The sequence below is a fragment of the Nicotiana tabacum genome, chromosome 18, assembly GCF_000715075.1.
Source record: "Nicotiana tabacum cultivar K326 chromosome 18, ASM71507v2, whole genome shotgun sequence".
Taxonomy (NCBI): domain Eukaryota; kingdom Viridiplantae; phylum Streptophyta; class Magnoliopsida; order Solanales; family Solanaceae; genus Nicotiana; species Nicotiana tabacum.
This window is the reverse complement of record NC_134097.1, coordinates 59,961,017-59,975,491: the sequence shown is the minus strand read 5'-3', so window position 1 is coordinate 59,975,491 and position 14,475 is coordinate 59,961,017. Positions and strand designations below refer to the sequence as shown.

The 14,475-nt window shown below is 41.8% G+C and overlaps 1 protein-coding gene across 4 annotated transcripts in view; it reads left to right on the top strand.

The window, feature by feature from the left end:
- LOC107771936 (isoamylase 3, chloroplastic) overlaps positions 1 to 13,891 on the top strand; it is an 85,495-nt gene extending 71,604 nt beyond the window's left edge. For 3 of the 4 annotated variants that reach the window (XR_012702070.1, XM_075236894.1, XM_016591399.2), the window contains 3 exons: positions 10,467 to 10,528; positions 10,943 to 11,051; positions 13,214 to 13,891. Coding sequence is in view for 3 of the 4 variants with exons in the window: in XM_075236894.1 (XP_075092995.1) it covers positions 10,467 to 10,528; positions 10,943 to 11,051; positions 13,214 to 13,327 (285 nt within the window). In the remaining variant the exon portion in view is untranslated. Of the gene's footprint in view, positions 1 to 10,466; positions 10,529 to 10,942; positions 11,052 to 13,208 lie in introns of all 4 variants that reach the window. The other variant, XM_016591400.2, reaches the window with a different exon arrangement.
- The last annotated feature ends 584 nt before the right edge of the window (positions 13,892 to 14,475 follow it).

Genomic DNA, 14,475 nt, shown 5'->3' with positions numbered 1-14,475 from the left:
AATTATCAGCAAGAATCAGCGAAAATCAAGGACAAGTACACGGCATCACCCTTCGTGCTTTTACTCTCGTCCTCACCATAAGAATCAATACAATAGGCACGGATGGTACATCGTACGACACAGCATCACCCTTCGTGCTTTACACTCTTTCCTCACCATGAAATCAATATAATAGGCACGGAATGGTACATCGTGCGGTACGACATCACTCTTCGTGCTTTACACTCTTTCCTCACAAAACAATGCACGGCATCACCCTTCGTGTTTTAACTCTCTTCCTCACCCAAACAACAATCACAAACAATAGGGCAAGGGAATAAATGAAATTTGCAGTAAGAATCCCGGCAAAGGAACAACATCAGTAACATCAACATCCCGGCAAGGGAGATAACAAATAAATCAACAATAGCCCGGAAAGGGTGACAACATAATGATCTCTTCTCTTTCTCACTTATACTTCACAATTCACTTCACAACTCGAGCCAATGCTCTAGAGGTTCAATTATCACTTATACTTTCCCAATTCGTTATACAACTTGAGCCAACGCTCCTCAATGTTCATAGGTCACAAATCCTTCCACAAACTTTATACAACAATTAGAAACCACCACTAAGGCATGAAAGATACAACGAAGTCATGATAATCACAATGTAAAGACTCACGGGCATGCTAGACACCAACGTATATATATTCGTCACCATGCCTATACGTCGTACTCAACAATTACCACATAGCAAATAAGACTCAACTCCTAATCCCTCAAGCTAAGGTTAGACCAAACACTTACCTCGAACTTCCACGGCCAACTCAAGCCTCAAACACCTCCTTTCCTTTCGAATTCGGCTCCAAATAAATTGTATCTATACATAATCGACTTCATAACATCAATAAACGCGAAACAATTCAATTCTAATGCTTAATTATAGCTTTCTAATCATTCTTCCCAAAAAGTCAAAAATTGACCCCGGGCCCGCTTGGTCAAAACACGAGGTTCGGACCAAAATTCGATCACCCATTCAGCCACGAGCCCGAATATATAGTTTGTTTTCAAATCCGACCCCAAAACGAGGTCAAATACCCAAATAATCAAAAAGCCCTAACTCTACCTAAATCCCTAATTTTCTACCCTTAATCACATGTTTTAGGCCTAGAAATCTAGTGGGTGTTGATAAAAATGGAAGAAAACAAGTTAAAAATTACATACCCATGAGGTTATGGTGAAGAAGTTCTTCAAAAATCGCCCAAGAGGTGTGGAGAAGATGAAGTTTGTGAAAAATAATGAAAATCCCGTAATGTGTTCTGTTTTTGGAACTTAAAATAACTGGGTGAAATTACTCATCGCGTTCGCGACAGGTCCATCGCGTTCGCGATGGGTTAGGCCTGCTAGGCCTTCGCGTTCGCGGAAGATGGCTCGCGTTCGCAGAGAAATGACCCCTCGAGCCTTCGCGTTCGCGTCCATGTGGTCGCGTTTGCGTAGGTTTAATGCCCCACCTCCTGCCAAGGCTCAATTAGCCTTTGCGTTCGCGTTACCAGGCCCGCCTTCGCGAAGGGAAGACCCCCCAACGCCTCGCGTTCGCGACCTGGGTTACGCGTTCGCGTAGAAGGAATTTCCTTAAGCATAATTAACACATCGCGTTCGCGAGGGTCCTCCCGCGAACGCGAAGAAGGAAATATCAGAATACCAACAGCTGAAAACCTACAACTCTTTAAGAGTTTAAAACCTTCCGAAACTCACCCGAGCCCTCGGGGCTCCAAACCAAACATACGTACTAACTCGAAAACACCATATGAACTTATCCGTGCGATCAAATCGCCAAATTAACATCATTTACATCGAATTAAACCTCAAAATCAATGAATTATTTCAAACTTCTTAAAACATCAAATTTTGCAATTTAGGTCCGATTCACGTCAAATGACATCCATTTCTTACCAAACTTCACAGAGTTATCTTAAATCACATATAAGACCTGTACGGGGCGCCGAAACCAAAATATGGGCCCGATACCAACATGTTCTAGTCAAAATTCATTTCAAATTCCTTTAAACAATTTCAGAAAATAATTTTCTTTAAAAATTTATTTCTCGGGCTTGGGACCTCGGAATTCGATTCCGGGCATACAACCAAGTCCCACATTTTCCTACGGACCCTCCGGGACCGTCACATCACGAGTCTGGGTTCGTTTACCCAAAACGTTGACCGAAATTAAATTAACTCATTTTATAGTCAAAACTTATTATTTTTCATAAATTTTCATATTTAGGCTTTCCAGCTACACGCCCGGACTGCGCACTCAAATCGAGGTGACGCTAAATGAGGTTTTCAAGGCCTCGGAACACAGAATTCAATTTAAAAGCAAGTGATGACCTTTTTGGTCATCACATTCTCCACCTCTAAAACAACCGTTCGTCCTCGAACGGACATAAGAAGGAAGTACTTGAGTCAGGGAAAAGATGGGGATAACAGCTCCGCATATCGGACTCGGACTCCCAGGTCGATGCCTCAGGGGGGCTGACTTCTTCACTGAACACAAACAGAAGGAAAACTCTTCGATCTCAACTGACGAACCTGTCGGTCTAGAATGGCTACCGGCTCCTCCTCATAAGACAAGTCCTTGTCCAACTGGACAATGCTGAAATCTAACACGTGGGATGGATCGCCGTGATAGTTCCGAAGCATGGACACATGAAACACTGGACGCACGGCTGATAAGCTCGGCGGCAATGCAAGTCTATAAGCTACCTCTCCCACTCGATCAAGAATCTCAAACAGGCCAATGAACCTAGGGCTAAGCTTGCCCTTCTTCCCCAATCTCATCACGCCCTTCATAGGCGACACTCGAAGCAATACCCGCTCATCGACCATGAAAGCCAAATCTCGAACCCTGTGGTCGGCATAACTCTTTTGCCTGGACTGAGCTGTACGAAGCCTATCCCGAATAATCCTAACCTTGTCCAATACATCCTAAACTACATCCGTACCTAATAAATGAGCCTCTCCCCGCTCAAACCATCCAACCGGAGACCGACACCGCCTACCATACAAAGCCTCATAAAGAGCCATCTGAATACTCGACTGGTAGCTGTTGTTGTAGGCAAACTCTGCTAAAGGCAAAAACTGATCTCACGAGCCTCCAAAGTCAATGACACAAGCTCGGAGCATATCCTCCAAAATCTGAATAGTCCGCTTGGACTGCCCGTCCGTCTGAGGATGAAACGCTGTGCTCAACTCAACCCGCGTGCCCAACTCTTGCTGAACTACTTTCTAGAAATATGAGGTAAACTGCGTACCTCGATCCGAAATGATAGATACGGGCACACCATGAAGGCGAACAATCTCCCGGATATAGATCTCAGCTAGCCTCTCGGAAGAATAGGAGACTGTCACATGAATGAAATGCACTGACTTGGTCAGCCTATCAACAAAAACTCACACTGCATCGAACTTCCTTTGAGTCCGTGGGAGTCCAACAACGAAGTCCATAGTGATACGCTCCCACTACCACTCAGGAATCTCAATCTGCTGAAATAAACCACCGGGCCTCTGATGCTCGTACTTAACCTGCTGACAATTCAAACACCAAGCCACATATGCAACAATATCCTTCTTCATTCTCCGCCACCAATAATGCTAACGCAAATCCTGATACATCTTCGCGGCGCCCGGATGAATAGAGTACCGGGAGCTAAGGGCCTCCTCTAAAATCAACTCCCGAAGCCCATCCACATTTGGCACACAAACTCGACCCTGCAATCTCAAAACTCTATCATCATCTAAGGTAACCTGCTTGGCACCTCCGCGCTGCACCGTGTCTCTAAGGACACACAAATGGGGATCATCATACTGCCGATCACGGATACGCTCCAATAAAGAAGAACGAGCGACCGTGCAAGCTAACACACGACTAGGCTCAGAAACATCCAACCTCACGAACTGATTGGTCAAGGCCTGAACATCCAAAGCAAGCGGTCTTTCACCGACCGGAATATAAGCAAGACTGCCCATACTGGCTGACTTCCTACTCAAAGCATCGGCCACCACATTGGCCTTTCCCAGATGATATAAGATGGTGATATCATAGTCTTTGAACAACTCCAACCACCTTCTCTGCCTCAAATTCAACTCTTTTTGCTTGAACAAATACTGCAGACTCTTGTGATCCGTGAACACCTCACATTCCACGTCGTACAGATAATGCCTCCGAATCTTCAACGCGTGAACAATGGCTGCCAACTCCAAATCATGAACCGGATAGTTCTTCTCATGAATCTTCAATTGCCGCGAAGCATAGGCAATGACCTTGCCATCCTATATCAACACTGCACCAAGTCCAATATGAGATGCATCACAATAGACTGTATAAGGCCCTGAACTTGTGGGCAATACCAACACCGGTGCCATAGTCAGAGCTGTCTTGAGCTTCTGAAAGCTCGCCTCACACTCATCCGACCATCTTAACTGGGTACCCTTCTGGGTCAACCTGGTCATCGGGGCTGCGATAGATGAAAACCCCTCCACGAACCGACGATAGTAGCCTGCCAATCCCAAGAAACTCCGAATCTTTGTAGCTGATGCTGGTCTAGGCCTGTTCTTGACTGTCTCGATCTTCTTCAGATCAACCTGAATACCTTTACTAATACAACATGACCCAGGAATGCAACTGAACTCAACAAGAACTCACACTTCGAAAACTTGGCATACAACTGACTGTCCCTTAGAGTCTCAAGAACCACTCTAAGATGTTGCTCGTGCTCCTCCCAGTTGCGGGAGTAGATCAAAATATCATCAATGAAGACTATCATGAACGAATTCAAGTAAGGCATGAACACTCGGTTCATCAAATCCATAAAAGTTGCTGGGGCATTTGTCAACCCGGATGACATCACCAAGAACTCATAATGCTCGTACCGAGTGCGGAAAGCTGTCTTAGGGACATCGGATGCCCTAATCCTCAACTGATGGTAGCCAGATCTCAAGTCAATCTTCGAAAATACCTTGGCACCCTGAAGCTGATCAAACAAATCATCAATCCTCGGCAATGGATTGTAACCTTGTTCAACTGCCGGTAATCAATACACATTCTCATCGATTCGTCCTTCTTAACAAACTACACCGGCGCACCCCAAGGCGAGACACTCGGCCTAACAAAACCCTTCTCAAGCAAGTCCTGCAACTGCTCCTTCCACTCTTTCAACTCAGGCGGGGCCATACGATACAGCAGAATAGAAATGGGCTGAGTGCCCGGAGCCAAATCAATGCAGAAATCAATATCCCTGTCGGGTGGCATACCTGGCAAGTCTGAAGGGAATACCTCAGGAAACTCACGAACAACGGGCATAGAATCAATAAAAGGAACCTCAGCACTAGAATCACGAACATATGCCAAATAGGCCAAACACCCCTTCTTGACCATACGTCGAGCCTTCACATAAGAGATAACACTACGGGTAGAATGACCAGGAGCCCCTCTCCACTCTAAACGAGGCAAACCCGGTAAAGCTAAGGTCACAGTCTTGGCATGACAGTCCAAGATCGCGTGGTAAGGTGATAACCAGTCCATCCCCAATATAACATCGAAATCGACCATATCCAGAAGCAACAAATCTACACGAGTCTCAAGACCCCCAATCACAACTATACAAGAGCGATGGACTCGATCTACCACAATAGAATCACCCACCGGTGTAGACACATAAATAGGAGCACTCAATGAATCATTAGGCATGACCAGATACGGTGCAAAATAAAACCGAAGCTTCTCTACCACAAACCAGAGCAGTACCTTTACCTCCACCTCTAATACCTTTACCTCCACCTCTAGCATCTCTACCTCCACCTCTAATACCTCTACCTCCACCTCCAGCTAACTGAGCGGGCTGGACGAGTCCCTCAATGAACCTTCTCACTATCTCTCACAATGGGAAGTATGATAAGAGCATGACGAGCCAAGTCGATGAATCTGATCTCGTACTGAGTAACAGTCATAGAACCTTGCTGGAGACGCTCAAACTGCCTCCGATAGACCTCTCTCTGAGTGATGTGGAGAAACTCCTCCAGAAATAGCTGCGTGAACTGTTCTCAAGTCAAAGCTGATGACCTAACTGGTATAGCCAATCAATAATCCCTCCAACAGGTCTTGGCGGATCCAGACAAGCAAAAAGTAGCAAAATTCAACCCCATTGGTCTCCACAACCCCCATGTTCCTGAGAGCCTCATGATAGCGGCCTAGATAATCTTGGGGATCCTCAGAAGATGCATCGCTGAAAGTAGTAGTGAAGAGCTTGGTGAAACTTATCCAATCTCCACAAAGCCTCCGAAGACGTAGCTGATCTACCACCGGTCTGTGCTGCTGTTCGGCTGATGAGGCGGTACATGACCTCGCCATTCGCGAAAGGACAATAGTAGAGGTTTCAATTTAGCATTGAGAGAACAAAATCACACGACAGGAAATAATAGATGTGAAGTTTTTCCTAACTCTGTAGCCTCTGGGGGATAAATACAGACGTCTCCGTACCGATCCCTCAGACTTTACTAAGTTTGTCTGTGAATTGTGAGACCTATGTAACCTAGAGCTCTGATGCCAACTTGTCACCACCCGGATTTCCCATCCTCGAGAGTCGTGATGACGCCTACTAATGTGAGCTAAGTAAGCCAATTATGTGAACAATTAACCTTTTTTTACCCATTTTATATTCATTAACAATTACGAAGTAATAACATTCAAACATCAGAATTTAACATAACCGGAAGAAAAAGCAATAAGCTAGCTGAACATGAATCCAATACAACTGTTTGAGTATCGGTTACCCAGAACTGGTGTCACAGTTTCACAAGCGGTCTAAGAATACTACAATTAAAAGTCTGAAAGAAATAAATACAACACTGTCTCTGGAAATACATGAAAGAAACAGGAATAGTAGATAGAAGGAGACGCGAAGGCCTGCAGGACTACCTCGAGTCGCCTGATCAGCAAGAATCAGCAATCTCACTGCGGTCCGAAGTCTACAACATTGGGGTCTGCACAAAAGAGTGCAGAGTGTAGTATCGGCACAACCGACCCCATGTGCTGGTACGTGCCTAGCCTAACCTCGGCGAAGTAGTGACGAGGCTAGGACCAGACTACCAAGTGCAATTTAACTATATACAGCAGAAAAGAAGTACAGAAAGAAACGGTCATATACAGTCAAGTATGGGAGGGGGAAAACATGCTGCGGGGAAACATCGAATAGTAACAGAAGAGCAACCAATAAGTATGAGGTCCACCATAGTTCAATTGAAAATAAGAAGGGGAAATCATGCTGCGGGGTACAACAAGTATCAACAGGAAACCAACAATTTAGTGTAGAGAAACCGTAACACAGTTATCAATAAAAATTAGGAAATCAAAAACAAGTGCACGACATCACCATTCGTGCTTTTACTCTCTCTCACCAAAACAATACACTGCATCACCTTCGTGTTTTACGCTCTTCCTCACCCAAACAACAATCACAAGGCAAATAGGGTAAGGGAATCTATAACCTCGAAATAAAATCAAGTAACAACAGAAAATTAGTAAGTAAACATAAAGGACAACATAACTCAATTATCAGCAAGAATCAGGGAAAATCAAGGACCAGTGCACGACATCACCCTTCGTGTTTTTACTCTCGTCCTCACCATAAGAATCAATACAATAGGCACGGAATGGTACATCGTGCGGCACGGCATCACCCTTCGTGCTTTACACTCTTTTCTCACCATGAAATCAATATAATAGGCACGGAATGGTACATCGTGCGGTACGACATCATTCTTCGTGCTTTACACTCTTTCCTCACAAAAACAATGCACGGCATCATCCTTCGTGCTTTAACTCTCTTCCTCACCCAAACAACAATCACAAACAATAGGGCAAGGGAATAAATGAACTTTGCAGTAAGAATCCCAGCAAAGGAACAACATCAATAACATCAACATCCCGGCAAGGGAGATAACAAATAAATCAACAATAGCCCGGAAAGGGTGACAACATAATGATCTCTTCTCTCTCTAACTTTTACTTCACAATTCACTTCACAACTCGAGCCAATGCTCTAGAGATTCAATTATCACTTATACTTTCACAATTCGTTATACAACTTGAGCCAACGCTCCTCAATGTTCATAGGTCACAAATCCTTCCACAAACTTTATACAACAATTAGAAACCACCACTAAGGCATGAAAGATACAACAAAGTCATGATAATCACAATGTAAAGACTCACGGGCATGCTAGACACCAACGTATATATATTCGTCACCATGCCTATACGTCGTACTCAACAATTACCACATAGCAAATAAGACTCAACTCCTAATCCTTCAAGCTAAGGTTAGACCAAACACTTACCTCGAACTTCCACGGCCAACTCAAGCCTCAAACACCTCCTTTCCTTTCGAATTCGGCTCCAAATAAATTGTATCTATACATAATCGACTTCATAACATCAATAAACGCGAAACAATTCAATTTTAATGCTTAATTATAGCTTTCTAATCATTCTTCCCAAAAAGTCAAAAATTGACCCCGGGCCCGCTTGGTTAAAACACGAGGTTCGGACCAAAACTCGATTACCCATTTAGTCACGAGCCCGAATATATAATTTGTTTTCAAATCCGACCCCGAAACGAGGTCAAATTCCCAAATAATCAAAAAGCCCTAACTCTACCCAAATCCCTAATTTTCTACCCTTAATTACATGTTTTAGTCCTAGAAATCTAGTGGGTGTTGATAAAAATGGAAGAAAACAAGTTAAAGATTACTTACCCAAGAGGTTATGGTGAAGAAGTTCTTCAAAAATCGCCCAAGAGGTGTGGAGAAGATGAAGTTTGTGAAAAATAATGAAAATCCCGTAATGTGTTTTGTTTTTGGAACTTAAAATAACTGGGCGAAATTACTTATCGCGTTCGCGATGGGTTAGGCCTGCTAGGCTTTCGCGTTCGCAGAATACGGCTCGCGTTCGCGGAGAAATGACCCCTCGAGCCTTCGCGTTCGCGTCCATGTGGTCGCGTTCGCGTAGGTTTAATCCCCTACCCCTGCCCAGGCTCAATTAGCCTTCGCGTTCGCGTTACCAGGCCCGCATTCGCGAAGGGAAAACCCCCTAACGCCTCGCGTTCGCGACCTGGGTTATGCGTTCGCGTAGAAAGAATTTCCTTTAGCATAATTAACATATCGCGTTCGCGAGTGTCCTCCCGCGAACGCGAAGAAGGAAATATCAGAATACCAACAGCTGAAAACCTACAACTTTTTAAGAGTTTAAAACCTTCCGAAACTCACCCGAGCCCTCGGGGCTCCAAACCAAACATATGTACTAACTCGAAAACACCATATGAACTTATCCGTGCAATTAAATCGCCAAATTAACATCATTAACATCGAATTAAACCTCAAAATCAACGAATTATTTCAAACTTCTTAAAACATCAAATTTTGCAATTTAGGTCCGAATCACGTCAAATGACATCCATTTCTTACCAAACTTCACAGAGTTATCTTAAATCACATATAAGACTTGTGTCGGGCGTCGGAACCAAAATACGGGCCCGATACCAACATGTTCTAATCAAAATTCATTTCAAATTCCTTTAAACAATTTTAGAAAATAATTTTTTTAAAAAATTCATTTCTCGAGCTTGGGACCTCGGAATTCTATTCCAGGCATACGCCCAAGTCCCATATTTTCCTACGGACCCTCCGGGACTGTCACATCACGGGTCCGGGTCCGTTTACCCAAAACGTTGACCGAAGTCAATTTAACTCATTTTATAGTCAAAACTTATCATTTTTCATAGATTTTCATATTTAGGCTTTCCGGCTACGCGCCTGGACTGCGCACGCAAATCGAGGTGACGCTAAATGAGGTTTTCAAGGCCTCGGAACACAGAATTCAATTTAAAAGCAAGTGATGACTTTTTGGGTTATCACAGAAAGAGTGCCTGTGAAGTAATGATCACGTGTATGTGATCAAAATGATACAAATGTCTATTTAGACCTTCTGATTCGTGGTTGGAGTTGGTGGGACATAACCTGAGGGTACTGAAACTAATCTAAAGGTCAGTCTTTTTGGGTCCTCTCTGAGGAACATACTTACATGGTGTTTCCTCACATGACATATAGTTAGTTTAGGTTATCGCATCTATGATCCACAAGTCCTTTTATAGGCTGTTCCCTTTTCACATGTTCGGAAGAATTAATCAATGTTGGACCCCTCAAGTACTGATGGTTCTCTTCAAGGTGTTTGAGATATTTCTAGCTATTTGAATCTTTTGGTGCCTGTTATCATTCTTTTTTTTCCCGGGTGAAATAATGAAATTAGCTTGAAATCACTAAATAAAGATAGGTGCAGTTCCATTGTAGTACATAGTGTTTTCTGAAATTAACTCTTCATTGTTGCCGTCTCAATTCGACTATTCTGATGGCTCAGCAAAAATTCCTTTGCAGAACGAGATTACCTGGCTTGAGGACAACTGGTACAATGAAGAGAGTAGATTCCTTGCATTTACGTAAGAAACTAATCCCTATTGACAAACTGACAATAATCTCCATATTTAGATGATGGATGGGCTCAAATATAGTTCTTTATTTAAAATGTAGATTGTTCCGTTGGTTTTTCTCATGCTTTGAGCTCTTCTTCTCAGTAAGACAGTTGGATTGTAGCCAATCACCTCTCTGTTTCTGCATTTTGAATTCACTCACATGCTGATGATGTATGACAATGATGACCAGTCCTTTTTAAACTGCTTTCATGAACTCTATTTCTTTAGCACTGATTTTTCTCTAGTTTTTCTTCTCTCAGTTTTCACTTGCAGCTGATTTCAGTTTTTCAACCAGGATTTAGTTTGTCAATATAAAAAATTTATGATCTATTGTTTTCGCACAACTGAATTGGCATCGTGGGTTCTCTTTGTACAATGTAGGCTCCACGATGGGAATGGAGGAGATATTTACTTAGCATTTAATGCGCACCACTTTTTTGTCAAAGCAGAAATACCTTCACCTCCACAAAATAGACGCTGGCACCGAGTGGTAAGCTATTCCTGTTAGTTAAGGAACGCTTTTTGCATATACATCCAAAACAAAATACGAGACAGCCTCTGAATTCTGCTACTGCTCTATATTTGTTTATTCTTTTGGAATATAGAATTGTACCTACCAATTTGCAATTTATGGGTCCAAGCTGGCAAGCGTTGTATTACTTCCCCATTTTCCTATCTCATTTCCCATTGAACGCTTCGTTTTGTCCGAATTGAAGTTTAACATCTTGCTCTTTCCAGAATGTGAACAATCCATCATGATTGTGCTACCGAATTGGATATAGTTGTGTCCTTAGTTTGTGATTAGAGTAGTGGAGTATGGATACACGGATTTCCTTTTCTATGTAACTTTAAGTGGAATTTCATTTAAAAAGGGGGGAAATTGAAAGTAGAACAGACTAACTATTCTCTAATTTATAAAAAGTGTTGGGTGTGCGAACAAAGTCCGACATTGGTAGCTGAAAAGATTGGAAGCCTACATATAATGTGTAGAATCTTTTAATTGTGTGATGTGAGGTCTTTTGGAGGAAACCGTGTGAGCTTTGACCCAACAATTGGTATCAGAGTCCCGGTTCGGCGGGACGAGTATGCCTGTGGCAGAGTAATCGTGTGGGGCTTGATTTACTTCCAATAACGAGCTTAGAGAAACACACAGACAAGAAGAAACTAGTAGCGGGCTTTGATTGCCATAAACACTCTAATAATGTGGGTGACACATAGTGAATCTTGGAAATTGATGGATCATGGTATTGACCACGTGGAACTTAGTTTGAGGGGGAGATTGTTGGGTGTGCAAGCAAAAGTCCCACATTAGTAGTTGAAAAGATTGGTAATCTATATATAAGGTGTAGGGGAGTCTTTTGGGGAAAATTGTGCGGGCTTGACCCAAAGTGGATAGTATCACACCATATTAAAGTATCTTTGGGCTGGTTTAGCCCAACAAAATGATTTTAATCCATATTTTTCAGTATTACAATCTCATTGAAGCCTGTCAATGGAATATAACAAGCTACTTCTTTGTATAGAAGAAAACACAAACACTGTACGGCATACAGTCATATACAATCTCATATATGAAATACACTGTATAGCATGTGAAATAATAGCAGTCATATACGTAGCATGGCTGCGGTACCAGTATGATGTTGAATACAGATGTAATACTATGTTGAATAGGGATACAATACCAGTGGTTATGCTAATATGAGATAATGTCTTGCAGTTTGTTAAAACGATATGAAGATATGAAAATTAGGGGAAAAGCTACCATTTGGTAACTACATTATAGTATTGCTTGTGTTAGTTGTGTCATCAGAAGAATACAAGTAGCAATCGTTGTTATAATAAAAGGCTTATCCCATTCATGAACGAAGTGTTCCTAAACTAGTGCTGGGGTAGAGGGCACCGGCGAATATACCATGTCGCCTTCCCCTTGCATTATTATACTAAATAAATAAAAATACTAGCCATCCTATTTTGTTATCTGAAGAATACAGCAAGAAACAATCACAACTATAACAAATAAAGGGCTTACTGGCTCACGGAGTGTTTCCAAACTTGTGCTACAGTACAGGGCGTGGGCATGGGCGTAACGCGATGCCTGATTCACTATAATAGTTAAATAAGTAAACTTACCATCTTATTCTTTTTCCTCCCTAAAATTTTCAGGCTCCTGTCAATCATACAAAGATTGTGTTCCTTTTTCTGAAAACTTATTATGACACTACCATATCCTTTTCAGAATATGCACGCTAAAATACAGGATATTTCACTTCAGAAGATATAAAAGCATGAAAAGGAAAATACGCAGTAGATACTGCATCCCAGGCATATTTTACCTTGGATGAATCGGAAACTAATAAACGATCTATGACATGATATCCTTTCTTCGTAAAGTTTCATTCTGCCGAATCTGCGAAACAACAGCCATTTGGAACTATCTCCAGACAATCTTCCATTTATTTTACATTATTTTGTTCGCTCTGTTGTAAGTTCCAATTTTTTATGAGAAGGAAGGTTCATTTGCATGTCTGTTCAATGTAGCTAGTATTTGTTTTGGTGGTGTTGTCTTGATCTTTACTTTCTCAAGTAGCACGGAAACTAAAGGTGTTACCTCTTCAAATTTCGTACAAACTGATAAGGTTTTTAGTGCAGGTGGACACTAATCTGAAATCCCCTGATGATTTCGTTACTGAAGGCATTGCTGGTATCAGTGGAACTTATAATGTTGCACCATATTCTGCTATTCTTCTGGAAGCAAAGCAATAATTATTAGATTATGCTGCTTAAGATATTCTGCCCTGGGTTATCACTTTCTTGATTGGGTGGTTAAATCGGAATTCAGGCGCTAATATAAGCATACAGTTAGCCTATAGATGTAATCTGTTAGAAGCAGAAATTCATGAAGAAAGTTGCGATAAGCGACCAGTTTGTTCAGGCTGTTATTAACATGTATAAACAACCCGCAGTAACCAGATAAATGGGGACCATTTGTCCAGGTTGTTAGAGACGGATCTTGGTTATGAGGAATGCGCAGGACGTAACATATTAAGGCAGGCTGTTGTTTTGGCTTGCAGAATCAACATATTCATCTGCTGACACATGCTTTGGCCATCCCTGTCTCTGAGAGGCGGTAACATACTGGTGGGTCGCAAGGAATTTTTAAATAGGCAAAGGTTCTGTAAAGTGCCTTCATCATGTTTTCTCTTTAAAGGAGACAAATTTATATGTAAATGTTTCCTTAGAAAGTTCATTTCTATTAACCCAGCAAGCTTATGACAGAGAGGATAAAAAGAGAATTTGGAGGATAAAAAGAGAACTTGGGTATGTGCATCCTTTTCTCCCTTTCCATTTCATTATTTTTATGTATCAGGAATACTTAGTCTAAGGCCTATCTAAAACTCTGGAAATAAGGTAAAACATGACATTACAGTTGGTTTCACGTTACCAGATTGTAGCTTCTAGGGGTGTTCAAAGAAAATTGAAAAATATAAAGCTTCAATCTTTAATCAAATCTCCATAAGTCACAAAAATTAATTTTGGTTCACATGGTCAAAACACGAGTCAGAGTAGATTTTGACTACCCATATCCTTACGACTCTAAATATGTAATTAGATTTCAAAATCAAGTTCAAATCGACCATTAAATCTCCAAAATTCAACCTCTTAAATTGTAGACAAACTCCAATTTTCACATTGAAATTTCAAGTTTTAGGAGTTGAATTTAATAAGGAATCACAATATCAAGCCAAATCCAAGTGAATTCTTTACCTCCAATGTGATAGTGCATTTGCTCTTCAAAATCTCCACCGCTCGAAGTCTAGGGATCAAAACATGAGAGAATAGGTCAATTTCGGAAATAAATCTCTTCAGTGGTCTGCCCAAGCATCTTCGCATTTGTGGCTAAAAATCTTGTA